This window comes from Ranitomeya variabilis, chromosome 4 (genome assembly GCF_051348905.1).
Source record: "Ranitomeya variabilis isolate aRanVar5 chromosome 4, aRanVar5.hap1, whole genome shotgun sequence".
Taxonomy (NCBI): domain Eukaryota; kingdom Metazoa; phylum Chordata; class Amphibia; order Anura; family Dendrobatidae; genus Ranitomeya; species Ranitomeya variabilis.
In genome coordinates this window covers 649,854,284-649,875,300 of record NC_135235.1, presented here as the reverse complement: position 1 = coordinate 649,875,300, position 21,017 = coordinate 649,854,284, and the positions used below count along the sequence as shown (strand labels likewise).

Sequence of the window (21,017 nt, the reverse complement as noted above, 5' to 3'; positions counted from 1 at the left end):
GGTGCACGTTAGAGATGAATAAATCGTGTAGAATTTTTAGGAATTCGCTACAGGCAGCAACTTCGAAAAATATGTGATTCACTTTACGTGAATCGCCTAAAATGGTCAGAACTATTTTACACAATGCAGATTAGTCAGAGGGACTACAAGACCTCACATGCAGCTATCATATCACTTGCACAGGTGACAGCTGCAGCTTAAAAGGACAGTGTACATTTATGCAGAATGCAGAAGCAAGCCATCAAGATGTGTCACACACCGTACTGTCGCACACTTATTTTATTAATCACAATGAACAAACGTACACACCACATCAACACTGTTGCCAGTGGCATGTTGAGGCGGTTATATTTAGCAATTTTTGGTTGTCTCTTTTTGAAAAGCAAGGAATTGTGGTAAGAAAAAAGTTTCATTGTAGTGTATTAAAGAAGTATGGTAAAAGGAAAAGTGGTAATGGAGGGGTAATACATAAAAAAATCCCATACCAAGGCAACAGGCAAGTAACAACAGCAGTGATTGCAGTATGTATGACATGATGGACCAGATGTTGTATCAGCCACTGGATTAACTTGATGCACATTAGAAAGCGGAAACACATCTCCTGAACTACCAGGTTTTTTCCATTATTTTTAGAGAGCGGTGTATTTTCTCCTATATATTAGGAGCTCAAGTCTATTGACGATTAAAGAGAACTTGACTCAGTGAATATATGCTGCAAAGAGACGGCACAGATGCCGAGGAAATGACGCCAATCAGACCAGACCAAATGCATTTACATACAGTGCAGGGAAAATAAAAATGCATTTTTGGTGGTAAACAGTGGAAGTTGGACACATTTGGGAAATGCAGTAGTGGCACTCAGAAAAGTGGTGGCATTGGTTGACACACTAAAAAACTGGTGACAGGAACCTCTTACGTGAAAATATGCTATAAACCTGCAGATATGAGGTAAGTCTTCAGGTTATTAGCTTCATGAACCTGCCAGGCACCCACACTTAGAGCCACGCTGCCAGGAGGAATTTTATTCCCCCGTTAGGCTCGCTCTTTCAGTCACTTGGGTAGTGATGGTGCGGGTTCCGTCACCGCTCTGTGTACAGAGAGGAAAGGCTGTAACCACACTCCTGGCGGCATTAGGGGTGGGTGTTAGTCAGTGCCAGGGGCGCAGTGACAGCCTCTGTTCTCAATACAGAGTGGTGACTGAACACGCGCCAACACCACCCCTATGACTGAAACCGGAATGCTGCCAGGAGGAATAAAGTTCATTTCCTCCAAGCAGCAGGGTTCTAAGTGCAGGCAGGTTCAGAATGCTACTAATCTACAGATTAATCCCATATTTGCAGGTTAATAGCGATTTTTCACATGACATGTTCCCTTTAAAGAGTTAAAAAGTCAGTCAATACAGTGTATTAATAAACAGGAGATTGTCACCACATATCCATTTACCCATAGTCATATTATGAGGACACTATGACATTACTAAGGCTGTATGGGCATTAAAGAACTTAAAGGGAATTTGCTACAGTCATAGGAGACCTCAGAGTGTTACAAGTCTTTTCAGAGAAAATGGAGGCTTTGCAGGACCTTCAAATTTGGGTTGAATCAAATTTCCGTGAATCTGGCAAGTTCGAATTTTATAGGTTTCACTTTTCACTAGTGCTCACGCTCAAGCTCCACGCCATTCATTGTCTATGGCAATAGGTGAGAACAGCGCTCTGCTGTATCGGTCTCCGTTAGTCCCATAGACAATGAGTGAGGAGGATCTGGAGCGACTGCACATAATTTCTATTCAAGACAAGCCTAGTCAGGAATCCAAAACCACCTTCTCGTGATCGCTGGTGGTCCCTGAGGTCAGATCCCCACCAGTTAGCAAACTATCCCTTATCCTGGCTTGTTATTTTGGGAATTACTCTTTTAAGAGTTAAATTATCTCCGATAACGAAGGGGTTAATGTCCCTTGCATCCAGAAATGGGGAATCTCCAGCACCTACCTCCACCTGCAGAGCCCCACACCACCACATATATGGCTGTTCTGTGCAAACAGGACCTGTGATGAGGTCACAGTCATGTGATCAGTCACATGGAGGGGAGGAGTTAAGGGATAGGGTGGCACTATATAAGGCATGCATAGAACAGAGCTTTGTGACTGTGAGTGAAATACGAACCCCGAGAGTGAGGTGCAGCTCCTTGTCATCCTTCAGGAGCACAAATGGGAAATTCTCCCATCCTAAAATGATAGAACAGAAGATAACTAGTGATGAGCGAGCATGCTAATAGAGTATCTTCGCGTACTCGAAAACTATGTTCGAGTCCCCGCGTCTCTTCGACAGTCACAACACATGCTGGGATTGCCTGTTTGTTAGGATTGCCTGTTTGTTAGGCAATCCCTGCATGTGTTGCAGCTGTCAAACAGACGGGAGGTATGTAGCCATAGCGACGCAAACAGTTTTCGAGCATGCCAAAGACACTCTATTAGCACATATACGTCCTCTGATAACACGCCCGCTCATCACTACTGATAAATACATTGTCAGCCTATATAGCCGACTACTGAGGAGCCTCTCTATGTTTTTATGTCCTTCCTCAAGGCCAGGTGATATTTTAGGAGGTATATTTCCATTTTAAGCTACTACCATGCTGTCTGTGTGCACTCCAAATAGGGGCTTTCATTTCTTATTACTATTAATTAATCTTTATTCAAGGATTTTTTTTATGCCAAAAATTGGAGTTATAATCCTAATACCTGTGTGGATATTATATAGGTGTATATGGATAATGTGTATACAGTTGTGCTCAAAAGTTTACATACCCCGGCAGAATTTTTGCTTTCTTGGCCTTTTTTCAGAGAATATAAAAAAGTTAAGACTCTGGGAAGAAGGGGAATGAAAAACGAAAACCAAAAAGAGCTGGGATCATTAAGGGGTTAACATCACTAAGAGTATGTGCACACACAGTTTTTGGAGTGGAAACTCAAGTTTTTGAAATATTTTGAACAGTATTCAGAGTTTCCACTCACTTTCCTTAGAACATATCCTTAGAGTTTCATGAACAAATAAAGGTTTGCTTTCTGCATAAGGTGTAACACACCATCTCCCCTCTTGCAGGAATGCTTTGCGAAGGTTCCTAGTCCTTCTATCTTTCAGGACCAGGTTGCTGCATTCTTCACTTTTCTTGCATTTTGGTTTACACAAAATACTTGAATGATCAGAGTTGTCTACCCTCACCAAAGGTATTCTTCCTTTTGTCATTTGAAATCCACTGATCTCCTTTCCAGCTTTCCTGGCCGAAAAAAAACCTCTTCGGAAGGCAAGTATAAATAAAGTGTTTCTATTATGACATCACAAATCTCTGCACTTACCATTCCGGGATGAGCATACATTTTAACTGATCAGTAAAGTTCTCAAGACTTAGAGACCTAAGCCCCCATAAACATTAGATAGCTATTCGACTGACAGTTATCTCTCCTGACTCCCCCATATCTAGGAGTTCTTGGCCGAGCGCTTGTGTTCTCTTTGAGGGAGCCATACTCTTCTCACAGTGGCTTATTGCGCGGAGAACAAAAGGATCGACTGTAACTCCGACATCATCTCTCAGATAAGAGTTGGGAGGCAGCTGCCAGACAAATTAGACTGTTAGCATTTATTGGCTGGTTCAACTGACTAGTTTAATTTTTATGGGGGGCCTTTATCTACAAGAATTGCTGAGTCAATATGTGGCCTCTTGTCCACATCCATTAGTTTTACTACTCATAGTTATACTTTGCCTAACAATCTTCTGTAGATCTTTCACGGTATATCTTGTGATTTGGGCAGAATGTCCCTCTTTAGATGATTTTACTTGTTACTCTTCCTATATTCTACTATAAGGGAAGTTTGGCCTAGGAATATTACTACTTTTTCCCTTAGCCCCAGCAGTACAAGATGTTTCAGAATAGGTACAGTCTCTATTTCACAATATTGTTGATTCCAGGTGATGGACAATAGCCAAGGGTATGCCTGTAAAGAACATAGAAGGATATCCCTAATTTTTCATAGTAAACATTTAAACATTAACTTAATACACACAGCTCTGGCAAAAATTAAGAGACCACTGCAAAATTTTCAGTTTACCTGATTTTTCTCTTTATAGGTATATTTTTGAGTAAAATGTAAATTGTTCTTTTATGCTATAAACTACTGACAACATGTCTATGAAGTTCCAAGCAATACATTTTGTATTTATTTTCTGAAAATGAGAAATGGTTAAAATAAAAAAATTCAGTGCTTGCAGACCTCAAATAATGCTAAGAAAACAAGTTCATAATCATTTAGAAACAAGTGTTTTAACTCAGGAAGAGTTAGAAATCAATATTTTGTGGAATAACCATAATTTTTAATCACAGCTTTCATGCATCTTGGCATGCTTTCCACCAGTCTTTCACACTGCTTTTGGGTGACCTTATGCCACTCCTGGTGCGCAAAAATGTAAGCAGCTCTGCTTTGTTTGTTGGCTTGTGACTATCCATCTTCCAGAGGTTTTCAATGGGGTTCAGGTCTGGAGATTGGGCTGGCCATGACAGGGATTTGATGTGGTGTTCCTTCTTCCACACATTGATTGACCTAGCTGTGTGGCATGGCACATTGTCCTGCTGGAAAAAACAGTCCTCAAAGTTGGGGAACATTGTCTGAGCAGAAGGAATCAACTGTTTTTCCAGGATAACCTTGTATGCGGCTTGATTCATACGTCCTTCACAAAGATTAACCTGCCCAATTCCAGCCTTGCTGAAGCATCCCCAGATCATAACCAATCCTCCACCAAATTTCACAGTGGATGCAAGACACTGTGGATTGTACGCCTCTCCAGGTCTCCGTCTAACCATTAGACAACCAGGTGTTGGCCAAAGCTGAAAATTAGACTCACCAGAGAAGATTACCTTACTCCAGTCCTCTATGGTCCAATCCTTATGGTCTTTGGCAAACTTCAGCCTGGCTCTCCTTTGCTTCTCATTGATGAAAGACTTTTTTCTAGCTTTACATGACTTGAGTCCTGCCTCTAGGAGCCTGTTACGAACTGTTCTTGCCATGTACTTCACCCTAGCTGCAATTTGCAATTCCTTTTGTAGGTCACTTGATGTCATCCTGCGGTTGCTAAGTGACATTCGAATAAGATAACGGTCTTCCCGGTTAGTGGAGAGTCGTTTTCGCCCTCTGTCGGTCTGTAGCTTTGCTGTCCCCAATATCTGCTGCTTGACCTTGTTGTAATGGACTGCGGTCTTAGAAATTTTAAGTATGGAGGCAACATGACGCTCACGGTGTCCCTCTGCTAGTAAAGCCAGAATTAAGCCTTTCTTTTCCTCACTCTAGACTTTTCTTTTCATCTCCTTTGGCATGGTTAAAAGTTATTTTTTCATTCCTATTACTTTTATAATATTACTAGCAATGGTTTTGCCATCCAGCTTGTCCTACTGCAAGTGGATTGTGAACACCACAGCAGAGTTTTTTTAAACTTTCCTTCGTTAAATAAGATATGGTTCAGGTGATCACCTAATCAGAAGCACATTAAGTAGGTGTACTCTGGTTGGAATTCAACGGACACTGGAATGGAATGGCTGTCAGAAACGTAGAGAAGCTGATTTTTATAAAATTGTGCATTGGTCTCTTAATTTTTGCCAGAGTTGTATGTTGCTAAAGTAAATCTTTCTTAAACACTGGTAACAACAAAGTTTTAAATTGTTTTTAGTTGTTATAAGTACGTATTAAAGTGACATATTCTATAGATATTCCTTGGGTGAGCGGCCAGAGTGAAGTGATACATGTTGGACCATCTTGGTAGCACTTTTAATCCTTATCTATCTTCACTATCACTCTTGGTATTCATAAACATAGTTTTTAAATATCTTGGACCTATTTGAACATCACATTATATCGTCTCAGCATTATTTATTTGGTGGTATATGGTACTTTCATATTTCTTATAGGAATTGAATTTTTCTTTTAACCTATTTTTCTTGCTTTTTGACACATTAAATGTAATATTATTATTATTTAAAGAAGCACTCCCATTAAAGGTTTTACTGGGCAAATCTGTCTAAAAGTCTATGTTTTGTAGTGTAGGGAAATTCATAAACTCATTGATAGCAGTTTTCCAGTTTCCAGCTCCGAACTGATTCTCTACCAAGTCACGTGACTTCGCTATTCAGGATTGCCGGCTCACACTAAGCCAGAAGTCATTTTTACAATGTAAACCTTTGGAGCCATGTTCTGAAGTTTCATAGACTTACACTGTACAAGCGATTTCCCGCTCACACATAGACAGCAGTGTGAGCTGGCAAATTGGAATAGCCATTTTGGGAACCGGAAGAGCACCACAGTAACGCTGGCAAATCTGGCAGAAGATGGCAATCGGTGAGTATATGGAGTCACTTACACTACATACAATTTTATACAGGTTTACCTAATAAAAAAAATTAATGGGAGTACTTATTTAATGCTTAAATGACTACTTCCCTGTGTGAGATTGTTCATGCGTATGAAAGTCCTTTTTGTACACAAAACATTTTCCACACTCCGAACATGAATAACGCTTCATCCGCACGTGACTTCTCTGATGCCTAGCAAGATCTGACTTCTGTTGAAAACATTTCCCACATTCAGAGCATGTAAATGGTTTCTCCCCAGTGTGTGTTCTCTGATGTTTAATGAGATCTGAATTCTGATGAAAACATCTCCCACATTCTGAACAAGAAAATGGCCTCATCCCTGTGTGAATTCTTTCATGTCTAACAAGATGTGATTTTGAAGTAAAACATGATCCACATTCTGCACAAAAAAAAGGTTTCTCCCCTGTGTGACTTCTCTGATGTATAACAAGTTTTGAATTAGCTGAAAAACATTTCCCACATTCAGAACATGAATATGGCTTTGCCACTGTGTGATTTATCTCATGTCTGACTAGATGTATTTTCTCTGTAAAAAACTTCCCACATTCAAAACATGAATATGGCTTCTCCTCTATGTGAGTTTGTTGATGCTCAAAAAGATTTGCTTTCCCTGTAAAACATTTGTCGCATTCTAAACATGAAAAATTATTGATCTCTGTATGAATTATCTGATGTCTAACAAGATTTGATTGATCTGTAAAACATTTGTCACAATTTACACAAGAAAACTGTTCCTCCCTTGTGTGAGATCTTTGATGTTCAATGTCCCTTCTGTGATTTTTATTTTGCTTAACAGTCAGTGGTAAATTGGAAGATAGGACTTGTGGAAAAGCATCAGCTGATAGATCATCGGTGAGAATAAAGGATTGCATATCTGGGATAATTGCCCTCTCTTCATATGTATCTGGCGTGACACCGTGATCTTCTGCTTTAAAATCTGACAAGATTACATGTCCATCTGGGCTTCTGATACAGTCACCTGTCAAGAATAAATGAGGGTTGATTTTTTTTTTTCACTTTTGGATAACCTTAATTTATAGAAATTTTTTAACAGATTGTAAGACATGTAGCAAAACTAAAAAAAAAAAGGCAAGATTGCTATACACTTGGTACAGTAGGTACAGAAAGTATTCAGACCCCTTTAAATTTTTCACTCTTTCATTGCAGCCATTTGATAAATTCAAAGAAGTTAATTTTTGTTCTCATTAATGTACACTCTGCATCCCATCTTGACTGAAAAAAACAGAAATGTAGAAATTTTTACAAATTTATTAAAAAAGAAAAACTGAAATATCACATGGTCATAAGTATTCAGACCCTTTGCTTAGTATTGAGTAGATGCACCATTTTGAGCTGGTACAGCCATGAGCCTTCTTGGGAATGAGGCAACATGTTTTTCACACCTAGATTTGAAGATCCTCTGCTATTCTTCCTTGCAGATCCTCTCCAGTTCTGTCAGGTTGGATGGTGAACGTTGGTGGACAGCCATTTTCAGGTCTCTCCAAAGATGCTCAATTGGATTTAGGTCAGGGCTCTGGCTGGGCCAGTCAAGAATGGTCACAGAGTTGTTCTGAAGCCTCTCCTTTGTTATTATAGCTGTGTGCTTAGGGTCATTGTCTTATTGGAAGGTGAACCTTCGGCCAAGTCTGAGGTCCAGAGCACTCTGGAAGAGGTTTTCATCCATGATATCTCTGTACTTGGGCCGCATTCATGTTTCCTTCAATGGCAACCAGTCGTCCTGTTCCTGCAGCTGAAAAACACCCCCATAACATGATGCTGCAACCACCATGTTTCACTGTTGGGATTGTATTGAGCAGGTGATGAGCAGTGCCCGATTTTCTCCACACATACCGCTTAGAATTATCACCAAAAAGGTCTATCTTCGTCTCATCAGACCGGAGAATCTTATTTCTCATAGTCTGGGAGTTCTCCGTGTGTTTTTTTTAGCAAACTCTATGCGGGCTTTCATATGTCTTGCACTGAGGAGAGGCTTCTGTCGGGCCACTCTGCCACAAAGGCCCGACTGATGGAGGGCTGCAGTGATAGTTGACTTTGTGGAACTTTCTACCATCTCCCTACTGCATCACTGGAGCTCAGCCATAGTGATCTTGGGGTTCTTCTTTACCTCTCTCACCAAGGCTCTTCTCCCACGATTGCTCAGTTTGGCTGGACGGTCAGGTCTAGGAAGACTTCTGGTGGTCCCAAACTTCTTCCATTTAAGGATTATGTAGGCCACTGTGCTCTTAGAAATCTTGAGTACTGCAGAAATTATTTTGTAACCATGGCCAGATCTGTGCCTTGCCACAATTCTGTCTCTGAACTCCTTGGCCAGTTCCTTTGACCTCATGATTCTCATTTAGTCTGACATGCACTGTGAGCTGTGAGGTCTTATATAGACAGGTGTGTGCCTTTCCAAATCAAGTCCTATCAGTTTAATTAAACACAGCTGGACTTCAATGAAGGAGTAGAACCATCTCAAGGAAGATCAAAAGGAAATGGACACCATGTGACATAATTAGGAGTGTCTAGAGCAAAGGGTCTGAATACTTATGACCATGTGATATTTTAGGTTTTATATATATATATATATATATATATATATATATATATATATATATATATATATATATATATATACACACACATTTGCACAAATTTCTACATTTCTGGTTTTTTTCAGTCAAGATGGGGCGCAGAGTGTACATTAATGAGAAAAAAAAATGAAATTTTTTGAATTTACCAAATGGCTGCAATGAAACAAAGAGTGAAAAATTTAAAGGGGGTCTTAATATTTTCCGTACCCACTGTATATGATCAGCCTGTCTTCCACCATTCACTCTCTATGAGAGTGCTGGAAAAAGGTGTGACCCCTACTAGGCTTTCTCTGGCAGTCTCATAGAGAATGAATAGAGCAGTGGTCTGGCCACCACTCCATTATGGCAGCGCATTTCAGAGTCCCATTCACTGTATCATTGGGTGTCCCAGCAGTCAGACCACCGCTGATCAGCAATTTATCACCTTTCTTGTGGATATTCCAATCTCTATGAATTAATCTCTAAAATGTCCCATCTAAGTGTAGTGGTGGCCAAACACGCACACCATTGCTCTCTCTCTATGGAACTGCTGGAGATAGTAAAGTAAAAAGCTCAGCTTTTTCTGGTAGTCCAGAAACTATATACAAGTGCATTAATGCCCATTAACTGCCTAGTAAAGTGTCTACAAGGATGCAGAATTTTTACTAAAAAGTCCTAGCAGTATGATTCTATAGGTCAAACCCATTATGGCTATACCAAACTTGTGCATTTTTTGCTTTGTTTTTTATTTAAGTAGTGAAACAAATTTGGTTTGTGTCGCCATATTCTGAGACCCACAGTGTTTTCATTTTTACATCGATGGGGCTGTATGAAAGCTTGTTTTTGCATGGCAAAACCCTATACCTATGTTTATTATGCTTTAGGGTCTGGAAAAACACCAGAAAATGATAACTGTTTTTGGCCCGATATAATTTGCACTGAATTGAATCTGCCGACACAAATTTTAGGAGATACACTCATGTCTAAAAAATGATACACAGAGGCGGTAGCTGAGCATTCGAACTTTTAGGACCTTAGAACTTGATATTTCTTACAGGACATGCCTTGAAACCAGCCACTTTTATGCCTTAACTGACACCTGATTTGAAATGAGTGGATGTACATTGTTGAATATATATTACAGATGTTTGTGACTACATTTGCAGATGAGTCCCAGGCTGATGTCAAACTGATATCTTTGTTGATGGATCCAGACTTTATGATAATTAGGATACCTCCTCACACAGCCTATGTAAAGGTAAGTGGCTAAGCTATGGTAAAGGCAGCCAGTTGCTTAATCCGTAATCAGCTCAAGTTGCTTAGTTAGTAGCCTTCACAAATGCCTTCAAAATGGCCAAAATGGCTGATGGGAAGGACGTGAACATTTTTATCAACTTACACTATAGTTTTGAAGGATACAAGTGTAGTAAAAGAACATAAAAAATGACAATCTTTCAGGCTAACTTCACTTCAGTAAAAATAAAAAAAGGGTATTTATTAATGACTATTACCTGGTGATGTGAGGGGCTGGGGAACCTCCATCATGACGTCCTTGTACAGGTCTGTGTGTCCTTCTAAATACTCCCACTCCTCCATGGAGAAATATACGGAAACATCCTGACACCTTACAGGAACCTGACACATACAATGATACCGTCATCCCCCAGATCCCTTCATAGTGTTACTGTATAATGTCCCAGCATTCCCAGCAGTGTCACCTCTCCAGTCAGCAGCTCAATCATCTTGTAGGCGAGTTCTAGGATCTTCTGGTCATTGATGTCCTCATGTATCAGGGTGTAAGGTGGAGGCCCCATGAATGAGCTCAGGGGTATTTCCCAACCCTCAGACACACGTTCCTGACAGCACTCACTAGAGGTCTTCTTCGCTATTGTGTAATCCTGTTATGGAGAGACACCCATTAATACATCTCACTACAGACATATCCAGAGTCCTCACCTCCCCAGTTCTGTCCATCCGTTATTCCCATAGATAAGAATGATGTAATGTGACGTCATCCAAATCTCTCACCTCTCCAGTAAGGCGGAAGAGGATCTCTAGAGTGAGGTGTAATATCCTCTCCACCATCTTGTCCCTGTCCCTATCCATTATTGATGGATCAATCAAGAAAATTCTCTTATATAGAAGATCTCCACTGAAAGGATCCGATATTGTAGGGACCTGAATGGGGAGAAGGTGAGCTTCTGAAAAATCATAAAGATCCCATGTAATAATACAATTACTGCAAATAAGGGGAAACATACGAGGAGATATGAAGTGCAGATATGGCATTTTCTCTTTTGGTATGAACTATGACATGAATTGAGTATTTTAGGCAGCTGCATGACTAAGGATAAAGTCATGTCATACTTTCACATGAACATTACGCCTAATCACTGTCCACAAAGGTGTTGATAGTATGTATGGTACACGATTGTTGTAGACTATCATAGGTCTCACTGGCATCACTGCTGCAACCAATGTTTCAGTGCAGTGATGACCCACCTTGATCACAAAATATAATACAAGTGTGGATGCCATTATTATGCACCGCCTCGGTATATTATTTAATCTATTGTGCAGTATCCAACCACTTACTGTAAGTTCTGAAATTCTCCAAAAACACCTTCTTATTACTGCACATAACCATGCAAGAAAAATTACATTATAAACAATATTGTTTTACCAAATTGTTTCTTAAAAAGTATTTTTCCCAGGGAATAAAAACGGTCTATAAAAACTGTTAATTATTAAAAGAACAAACAAAAAAAGATGCAGCTGATGAAACAGTAGTCAAGTACAAACCCATTTTAGAAGTGTAAAAATGATACTGGTGCAGGCAAAGTTCAACGTAGCAGTCCAAATACTTCCGCAAAATTAAAGTAGTAAATTGCACTTTTCCGCAAAAGCTAGGGCTGTTGTGCCTCGTGTCCATTTTTATTATTTCATATTGCAATTCTATCACCTTATTCCTGTGCATATAATAAAATCCTTTCTTGGATATCATTACCCAGTTGAGCAGCACTATATCCAGTCTTGTTTTCCAAGGTCATCCGCATCGAATATTGGAAGTGAAGGAGGATTGGATTGTATGCCTGCCATGCCCAGGTGTTTTTTTTCCACCTGCATGTGATAGAGAAGAGGAATTCTGGAGGATATTTTATGTGTTACAAATATTGTCTTGCGATAAAGTGCAATCTATTACTAAAAAAAAAAAAAAAAAAACTTTGGAATTTTCATGAATTAAAAATTCAGAAGTCTTTACCTCATCTGTGGACCAAAACTCTCCAATTCACGATACAGGAGGAAACAGATGTTATATAAGCATGTGATATGGCCCCCAAAGAACCTGGCTCCATACAATTGTTAGGTAATTTGTATTTTTGATGATTAATTTTATTATTGAACATCTCCAGTGTTGTCGGTCAGTCCAAAAGGTTAATAAACCTGAATAAATAGAAAAGTTTAAGTGAGGTTGTGTCTTAGGAGAATATCTATGTGTTCAGAATTATTGGCCATTGGTGTGCAATTAAATGAAACATGAAAATTTTCCATCTCAATTGTTTGTTTTCATCTATTAAAAAGAGAATAAAAACCCAACCGCTCAAAATGAGCAAAATACATTTCTGACATTTCCATCAAAAATATGATTGACCAATATAGCCAAGCTTCTTTCCAATAACAGTTACAAGCTCCATCCATGGAGTTTGTCAGTTTCATAATCTGTTGACGATTAACTTTTTGAGATGCACCAACCGCAGCCTCCCCATCACTGATAAGTAAGGTGACCATTTTCCTTTACCGTAAATTACCTGTTTAAGAAGGGCCCATGAGTTCTCACTAGGGTTTAGGTCAGATGAGGAAGGGAATGTGCCATTATTCCTTCATCTTTAAGGCCTTTACTGGAGCAGTGAAGACTTTGATGCTGGGATGGAGCATTGTCCTGAAGAAAAATCATGGTTTTCTTGAAGGAAGCAGACTTTCTACACTATCACTTCTTGAAAAAAGCATCTCCTTAAAAATTTCAGAAGGTTTGGGAGTTGGTCTTGAGTCAATCTTCAACCCAAAAAAGTCCAAGTAGCTCAACTTTAATAATACCAGCCCATAACAGTACCCACTGTGACGCAGCAACCCCTGTTACAGCTAGGGGGCGCTGTGTGTGCTCCTCAGGATATGCATGTGGTTATAATGGTGATAATGAGATAGTGACTGGCAGGATTGTAAATGTCCGGTATGTGTCGCAGACGGAGTCCGCGCTGCAAGCCTGAAGTAATGTTGTTGTTCTGGGACCTGTAGTCCTACAAGTGTTTGTATAGTTGTGAAGGGAGGCTTACTGGGCTAGTTTGAGAGCTGGGTGGGTCGAACTAGCCACACACACCTCCCATCTATGGGAGTGGTTACAACTACATAATATGACCATGGTGTGGTCACATGGTCGGTAGTGGTCTCTATGGTCTCTGTGATGGAGTGTGTAGATCCTGGACGGCTTGTGTGTTGGGAGGTCCTATGTGTGGATCGAATCCCTGAACAGTGCACTGAGAGGCAGTGGATCTGGAAGACTTGTGTGTTGGGAGATCCTGGGAGTAGGATTGGATCCCTGATAAGCACACTGAGAGACTTGTGCGTTGGACGGTCCCAGGTGGGGACGGACGTCCGGAACAGCACACGCAGTGGTCTGTGTTGGAAGTCCTGGGAGTAGGACTTCCTGAAGAGCACAACCTGTGTTGGAAGTCCTGGGAGTAGGACTTCCTAGAGAGCACATGGGAAGGAGTGTTTGAAGAGTCTGTGATGGCACTGCATTGAGGGAGCTACAGCCCGTCTGAGGATCTGGACTAACTGATGCATGCCTGCCAGGGAAGTTGGTGATTCCAGTTCGGCAGTTTCCCTGGAGGAGAGAGGACTGACAGGAGTCAGCGTGTGGAGCAGGAGCTCCTGGAAGGTAACCCAGAGTATGGGGAACTGTGTGCACTGACAGGGGGTCAGTAATGAACTGTGTAGTCTCCCACGGTAACTGGACGAAGGGAGGTCCAGCGTGTTTAGAGACTGCGAACCAATGTCGTGTGCGCTATATGACTAGAGACATTGATACAGCCTTTGAACAATCTGTCTTCAGATATGTCTTGCCCCAGCCTTTACTTTTCACCTTCTGTGTCTTGCTCAGTGGGGGTCGGGTTCAGCCTCTTCAACTCACCTGTGTCTCTGAGCACTAAACACCTTGTATTTCTGTGTCTTGCTCATTGGTGGTCGTGCTCAGCCTCCTCACCTTGGAGTTGTCTCTGAGCACTAAACACCTTGTATTTCTAGGCTCTCCAGGGAGGTTGCAGTCCTGGAATATGACAGCGTCAGAAGATAATAGCTTCTTGGTCAATATACATTTGATTCTTATCAAATCTTTGGCAGTTAATAAGCATCTTTTTTTTCCTAAACAGTTTGTTTGCGACCCTGCTGACTATTTGCAACAAACCTTTTGGCGGTTCTGCTATAACGCCTCAACATCTGAGCAATTTCAAGATTACTGCACGTGCTGTAAAACTTGTAATAATTCTTGACTTTTAAGAGTCAATTAAATCTCCATTTTGGCCCATTTTGCCTGAGGAAAACGAACTGCTTATTAATTCTGGACACCTTGATAAAGGGTGTTGTATCCTTAGGCCGCATCCTCCCTCATTACACAAATACACATTACCTAATGCTTCAAACCAATAAGCTTTCAATTTTTGGCCCATTTCGCATCAGGAAAACAAACTGCCTGATCATTACATAATAGAAAAAAGGTCGTCACTACTCCCAAAAACAAGATGAGCACATTGGACGGTATTCACATGTTTTGTGCACAATATTTCAAAGAGCTCAAATGTAACATCAGAAAATTGAACACCTAAATGTCCATATGTATGTCAAAACATGGCACTTCAGTTAATCATGGAACAACCAATTTTCCAAGGTATGACACTCTTACCCAGGAACAGAAGAGATCCATAAATGAATAACCATAATACTGTCAATGTGATCAATGTGACGGATACATTTTATGTTTCCTAAGTAGTAGACCTCTAAACAATATTTTTGTCACAACTGAAGCAGTAAGCAAATGGGTTTACAAAAGTATACGCTATGTAAAGGGTTACTAATGCTACCAAGTCGCATGTTTTCAGGATTGTACGGCTATGTTCACGTGTTGCGTTTTTGCTGCAATTTTTAAAAGCAAATTTTAAGCTGTATTTTACAGTACAAGTAAAAGCTATGAGATTTCAGAAATTTCATGAATATTGGGGTTTATTTTTTCCTGACTGATTTGGAAAACTGCAGCATGTCACTTCTTTCAGCGTTTTTGCAGCATTTTTTCACCTATAGAAAGTAATGGGTAAGTGCAAACTCGCAGCAAAAAACACAGGTATCAGCATTTGCTGTGTTTTTGGTGTAAAAACCTTAAGGAAGTCGCAACATGATTTTCTGGGAAGACACTAAACTTTATCAGCATGCACAAGAGACAACAAAAAAAGCAGCAAAAAAAACCCAAAAAACAGCAAAACCTGATTTTTGTAAACAGCTTCCTTACTGCCAAGAGTGCAGATTTTGCCTGGGGGGGAAAAAAAAACGCAGCACAAAATGCAATGTGTGAATATAAGTTAGGTGGATTGATTTAAATCACGCCGATTTAAATCATGATTTAAATCACGATTTAAATCAAAAGATTTTTTTCTATTTAAATCGGATCGATTTAAATCATGATTTTAATCATGATTTAAATCACTGATTTAAATCAAAAGTTTTTTTTTAATATAAATCACGATTAAAATGAGAAGTGAGAGCAGTGCGCATGTGCGCCCATAGTTACACGGACGAAACTAGGGGCAACGATCTAACGCCAGGGTGAGGGGGGGACCCCAAAGTAAGTAAAAATCTTTTTTGTTTTACTATATGGCAATAGGTAGGTGTTTAAAAGCAGCATGTCTTAATTGTATAAACTATTAATAGCCTCCACATTTTGTTCATACTGCCCCTTTAATTCCACACTTCTAGCTTGGTTTCACTTTTGGTTTAGTTTCTTTTTCCATTCAGTTGACATGCCCAAACTTGTTGGATAGTCAGCATCCTACAGAAACCTCTGGAAGAGCATGGCATTGTGAATGTTACACATATACAGCCTTTATTCTACTGAGTTAAACAACTCAGCTTTATCTCATGATGGAAGAACCTTTGGATGGTAAAATATTTTCCTCAAAAAGCAGTTTATTGAAAAAAATCCGATTTAAATCAAAAAAATCCGATTTAAATCAAAAAAATCCGATTTTTTTGATTTTTTTAAAAAAACATTGATTTTTATCCACCCTGATATATAACATACGAGGACTGGGGCCATTTAGGCTGAGAGGAAAGTCTGGCAGATAACATATGTTGGTTAGTTTTTGTGTCATATTGGTTTAAGATATTAATAACCAGACTACCATAAACTATCCGGTACGGATAGGATCAAGCACCTTATATCCTGATAGAGCATTTATACCTCGTTTAAAATGTCAAGGTATGTAGATATTATAGTATGAAATATTAGAGGTCTGGGAGATCCGACTAAGGCTGGTTTCCCACTTGCGTTTTGATCTGCAGCGTTTTTTAAAAAAACGCATGTGGTGAAAAAACGCATGTAAACGCGGCGTTTTTTAGACGCATGCGTTTTTGCATGCAGAAAAAAAACCGCGGCGTTCACATGCCTTTTTTCCTGCGTTTGCGTTTTTTAAACGCATGCTGAGAAGTGTGTGACAGCTGCCAATCATCAAAATCAACTAGAAAACCCACTAAAAACAGAAATAGCTAGGGCTAGGGTTAGGATCCCTAGTAACCCTAGGGATCCTAACCCTAACCCTAGGGATCCTAACCCTAACCCTAGGGATCCTAACCCTAACCCTATCCCTAACCCTAAGGGTTAGGATCCCTAGGGTTAGGATCCCTAGGGTTACTAGGGATCCTAACCTTAGGGTTAGGGTTAGGATCCCTAGTAACCCTAGGGTTAGGGTTTTCTTGTCTTTTCTTGTGTTTAGGGTTAGGGTTTTCTTGATTTTTCTTGTGTTTTTCTATGAAAACACATGCGTTTTTAACGCAAGCAAACGCATGTGCTTAAAAACGCATGCGTTTACATAGACAGCAATGCATTTTTTTGCCGCGAATAAACGCATGCCTTTTTTGCGGCAAAAAAACGCCGGTAGAAATTACTACAGGTTGCATTTCTGCAAATGAACGCACGCGTCAAAAAACGCATGCGTTGCCGAAAACGCGTCAAAACGCACGCTAAAAAACGCTGCAGATCAAAACGCAAGTGTGAAACCAGCCTTAGAGATTTGCATTATACTGCTGGTTACATAAATTTCAGCCCGTGATAATCTGTCACATATGGTACGAGAAAAAAAAACCTATTACATCGCTCATGGACATCATAAATATCACCTGGTTTATTCTATCCACTCAAAGGTGTAAGCCTCAGGGTACATAGAACTATACCATTTATGTGTAACAAGGTCGATTTACAGTACAGATCAAAAGTTTGGACACACCTTCTCCTTTAAAGATTTTTCTGTATTTTCATGACTATGAAAATTGTAAATTCACACTGAAGGCATCAAAACTATGAATTAACACATGTGGAATTATATACTTAACAAAAAAGTGTGAAAGAACCGAAAATATGTCTAATAGTCTAGGTTTTTCAAAGGAGCCACCTTTTGCTTTGATGACTGCTTTGCACACTCTTGGCATTCTCTTGATGAGCTTCAAGAGGTAGTCACTGGGAATGGTTTTCACTTCACAGGTGTGCCCTGTCAGGTATAATAAGTGGGATGTCTTGCCTTATAAATGGGGTTGGGACCATCAGTTGTGTTGTGGAGAAGTCTGGTGGATACACAGCTGATAGTCCTACTGAATAGACTGTTAGAATTTGTATTATGGCAAAAAAAAAGCAGCTAAGTAAAGAAAAACGAGTGGCCATCATTACTTTAAGAAATGAAGGTCAGTCAGTCCGAAAAATTGGGAAAACTTTGAAAGTATCCCTAAGTGCAGTTGCCAAAACCATCAACCGCTACAAAGAAACTGGCTCACATGAGGACCACCCCAGGAAAGGAAGACCAAGAGTCACCTCTGCTTCTGAGGATAAGTTTATCCGAGTCACCAGCCTCAGAAATCGCAGGTTAACAGCAGCTCAGATTAGAGACCAGGTCAATGCCACACAGAGTTCTAGTAGCAGACACATCTCTACAACAACTGTTAAGACGAGACTTTGTGCAGCAGGCCTTCATGGTAAAATAGCTGCTAGGAAACCACTGCTAAGGACAGGCAACAAGCAGAAGAGACTTGTTTCGGCTAAAGAACACAAGGAATGGACATTAGACCAGTGGAAACCTATGCTTTGGTCTGATGAGTCCAAATTTGAGATCTTTGGTTCCAACCACCGTGTCTTTGTGCGACGCAGAAAAGGTGATCAGATGGACTCTACATGCCTGGTTCCCACCGTGAAGCATGGAGGAGGAGGTGTGATGGTGTGGGGGTGCTTTGCTGGTGACAGTTGGGGATTTATTCAAAATTGAAGCATCTTGCAGCGGCATGCTATTCCATCCGGTTTGCATTCAGTTGGACCATCATTTATTTTTCAACAGGACAATGACCCCAAACACACCTCCCGGCTGTGTAAGGGCTATTTGACCAAGAAGGAGAGTGATGGGGTGCTACGCCAGATGACCTGGCCTCCACAGTGACCAGACCTGAACCCAATCGAGATGGTTTGGGGTGAGCCGGACGCAGAGTGAAGGCAAAAGGGCCAACAAGTGCTAAGCATCTCTGGGAACTCCTTCAAGATTGTTGGAAGACCATTCCCAGTGACTACCTCTTGAAGCTCATCAAGAGAATACCAAGAGTGTGCAAAGCAGTCATCAAAGCAAAAGGTGGCTACTTTGAAGAACCTAGAATATAAGACATATTTTCAGTTGTTTCACACTTTTTTGTTTAGTATATAATTCCACATGTGTTAATTCATAGTTTTGATGCCTTCAGTGTGAATGTACAATTTTCATAGTCATGAAAATACAGAAAAATCTTTAAATGAGAAGGTGTGTCCAAACTTTTGGTCTGTACAGTATGTACATAAAGTGCAGCACAGATTCATCTCAACTAAAAGGACATTTCAGAACTTTGCCAAATTCTTATGAAAACATTTATAGCACACCCTGCACTGAGCTACTGAACCCAATTTATTATGTATTTTATTGGTCCATTTAATACCGACTCCACAGCACCGCAAACCTCATTATCGAGAGTCATCTCAAAAATGGGAATATACAGATATATGGCAAGTAAGATACCCCACAACTAAACAATTCTTGTGTTTTTCAACATCACACTACTCTCTGTCTAGAATAGAGCTCGCAGTTGCAAATGCACATGTATTACCATATGTCAAAACTGTTGAATACTTACCTAGAAGGATCTCAGATGACTCACATTTAATGGGTACAGCTACAAGTAGCTATAGATGGGGTAAACACTAGGCTGAACCTAGATTGTATTCAGACAATTGGGGAATCCCAACGAGGGCGGATACTCGAATATTTTACAGTATACATGGGCTCAGCCTCCATAACAGTCCGGGATGCCATGAAGGCATATAATAGAGGGCGACAGATAGATAGATAGATAGATAGATAGATAGATAGATAGATGAAATCTGGAACAGAAACTCCAAATCAAGGAAACAGACAAATGCTGCAAGAATGGATCCAAAACCAGGGCTTTCATTTATTACTGGTGCATCTTTACACAACGCTAATGATCTAAAAGAATGGCAAAAAGCATTGGTCCGCTAGTGATGGGAGAACGTGTTCGGATAAGGTGTTACCGGAGCATGCTCGTGTGCTAACCGTGATTGGCCTCCATCATGGTTTATTTGGAGGGTGGGAGTGAGGACGCAGGTTTTTTTTTTTTTTTTTTAAATAACTCATTAATGTCAGTGTAAAAACAGAAATAATATGACAAAGAAAAACGAAAATCCTGTGGACACATGAACGAAATATAGCAATATATTATCCTTAGTGCAGAGCAAAAAGAGATGCAGAACCGTGGTGCGCAGCCACATCACAACCGGGCAAACCTCCTCCAGCACCAATGAGGGGAGTGCTGTACATATACACATGGCAGAGCTACAGGGGGCACCATCTCCGGGAATGGAGGGGTTACTGCCCCCTGCCCCCGCCCAGTAATGGGGAATCTCCAGCACCTACCTCCACCTGCAGAGCCGCACACCACATATATGGCTGTTCTGTGCGCACAGGACCTGGGATGAGGTCACAGGAGGGGAGGAGTCAGGGGTCACATGATCAGGGGCCTCAGTGTATGCAGGACTCTGCTGTTGCTGGTTGTCATGGTGCTGAATGAGGGGAAGTTTATGTGTGGGGTCAGGAGGGGTGTACAGGGTGGATGTAGCAGAGCCGTGTGTGTACGAGGTGTACGGAGCGGAGCCATGTGTAAGAGGTGTACGGAGCGGAGCGATAGGTGTATGGAGCAGAGCCGTGTGTGTACGAGGTGTACGGAGCGGAGCCGTGTGTGTATGAGGTGTACGGAGCGGAGCCGTGTGTGTATGAGGTGTACGGAGCGGAGCCGTGTGTGTACGAGGTGTACGGAGCGGAGCCGTGTGTGTACGAGGTGTACGGAGCGGAGCCGTGTGTGTATGAGGTGTACGGAGCGGAGCGATAGGTGTACGGAGCGTAGCCATGTGTGTACGAGGTGTACGGAGCGGAGCCGTGTGTGTATGAGGTGTACGGAGCGGAGCCGTGTGTGTATGAGGTGTACGGAGCGGAGCCGTGTGTGTACGAGGTGTACGGAGCGGAGCCGTGTGTGTACGAGGTGTACGGAGCGGAGCCGTGTGTGTATGAGGTGTACGGAGCGGAGCCGTGTGTGTACGAGGTATACGGAGCGGAGCCGTGTGTGTATGAGGTGTACGGAGCAGAGCCATGTGTACAAGGTGTACGGAGCGGAGCGGAGCGATAGGTGTA

General features: G+C 41.0%; 1 protein-coding gene across 3 annotated transcripts in view; it reads right to left on the bottom strand.

The window, feature by feature from the left end:
- LOC143766182 (uncharacterized) overlaps positions 1–20,304 on the bottom strand; it is a 28,871-nt gene extending 8,567 nt beyond the window's left edge. The window contains exons 1-5 of one of the 3 annotated variants that reach the window (XM_077253657.1): positions 12,251–12,448; positions 11,017–12,108; positions 10,707–10,886; positions 10,500–10,623; positions 4,392–7,394 (exon numbers count right to left, since the gene is read on the bottom strand). In XM_077253657.1, coding sequence (XP_077109772.1) covers positions 6,475–7,394; positions 10,500–10,623; positions 10,707–10,886; positions 11,017–11,277 — 1,485 coding nt within the window. In that variant the 5' untranslated portion in view covers positions 11,278–12,108; positions 12,251–12,448 and the 3' untranslated portion in view covers positions 4,392–6,474. Of the gene's footprint in view, positions 1–1,988; positions 2,037–4,391; positions 7,395–10,499; positions 10,624–10,706; positions 10,887–11,016; positions 12,109–12,250; positions 12,449–20,246 lie in introns of those variants that run through there. The other 2 variants (XM_077253656.1, XM_077253655.1) reach the window with 2 other exon arrangements.
- Positions 20,305–21,017: the final 713 nt, after the last annotated feature.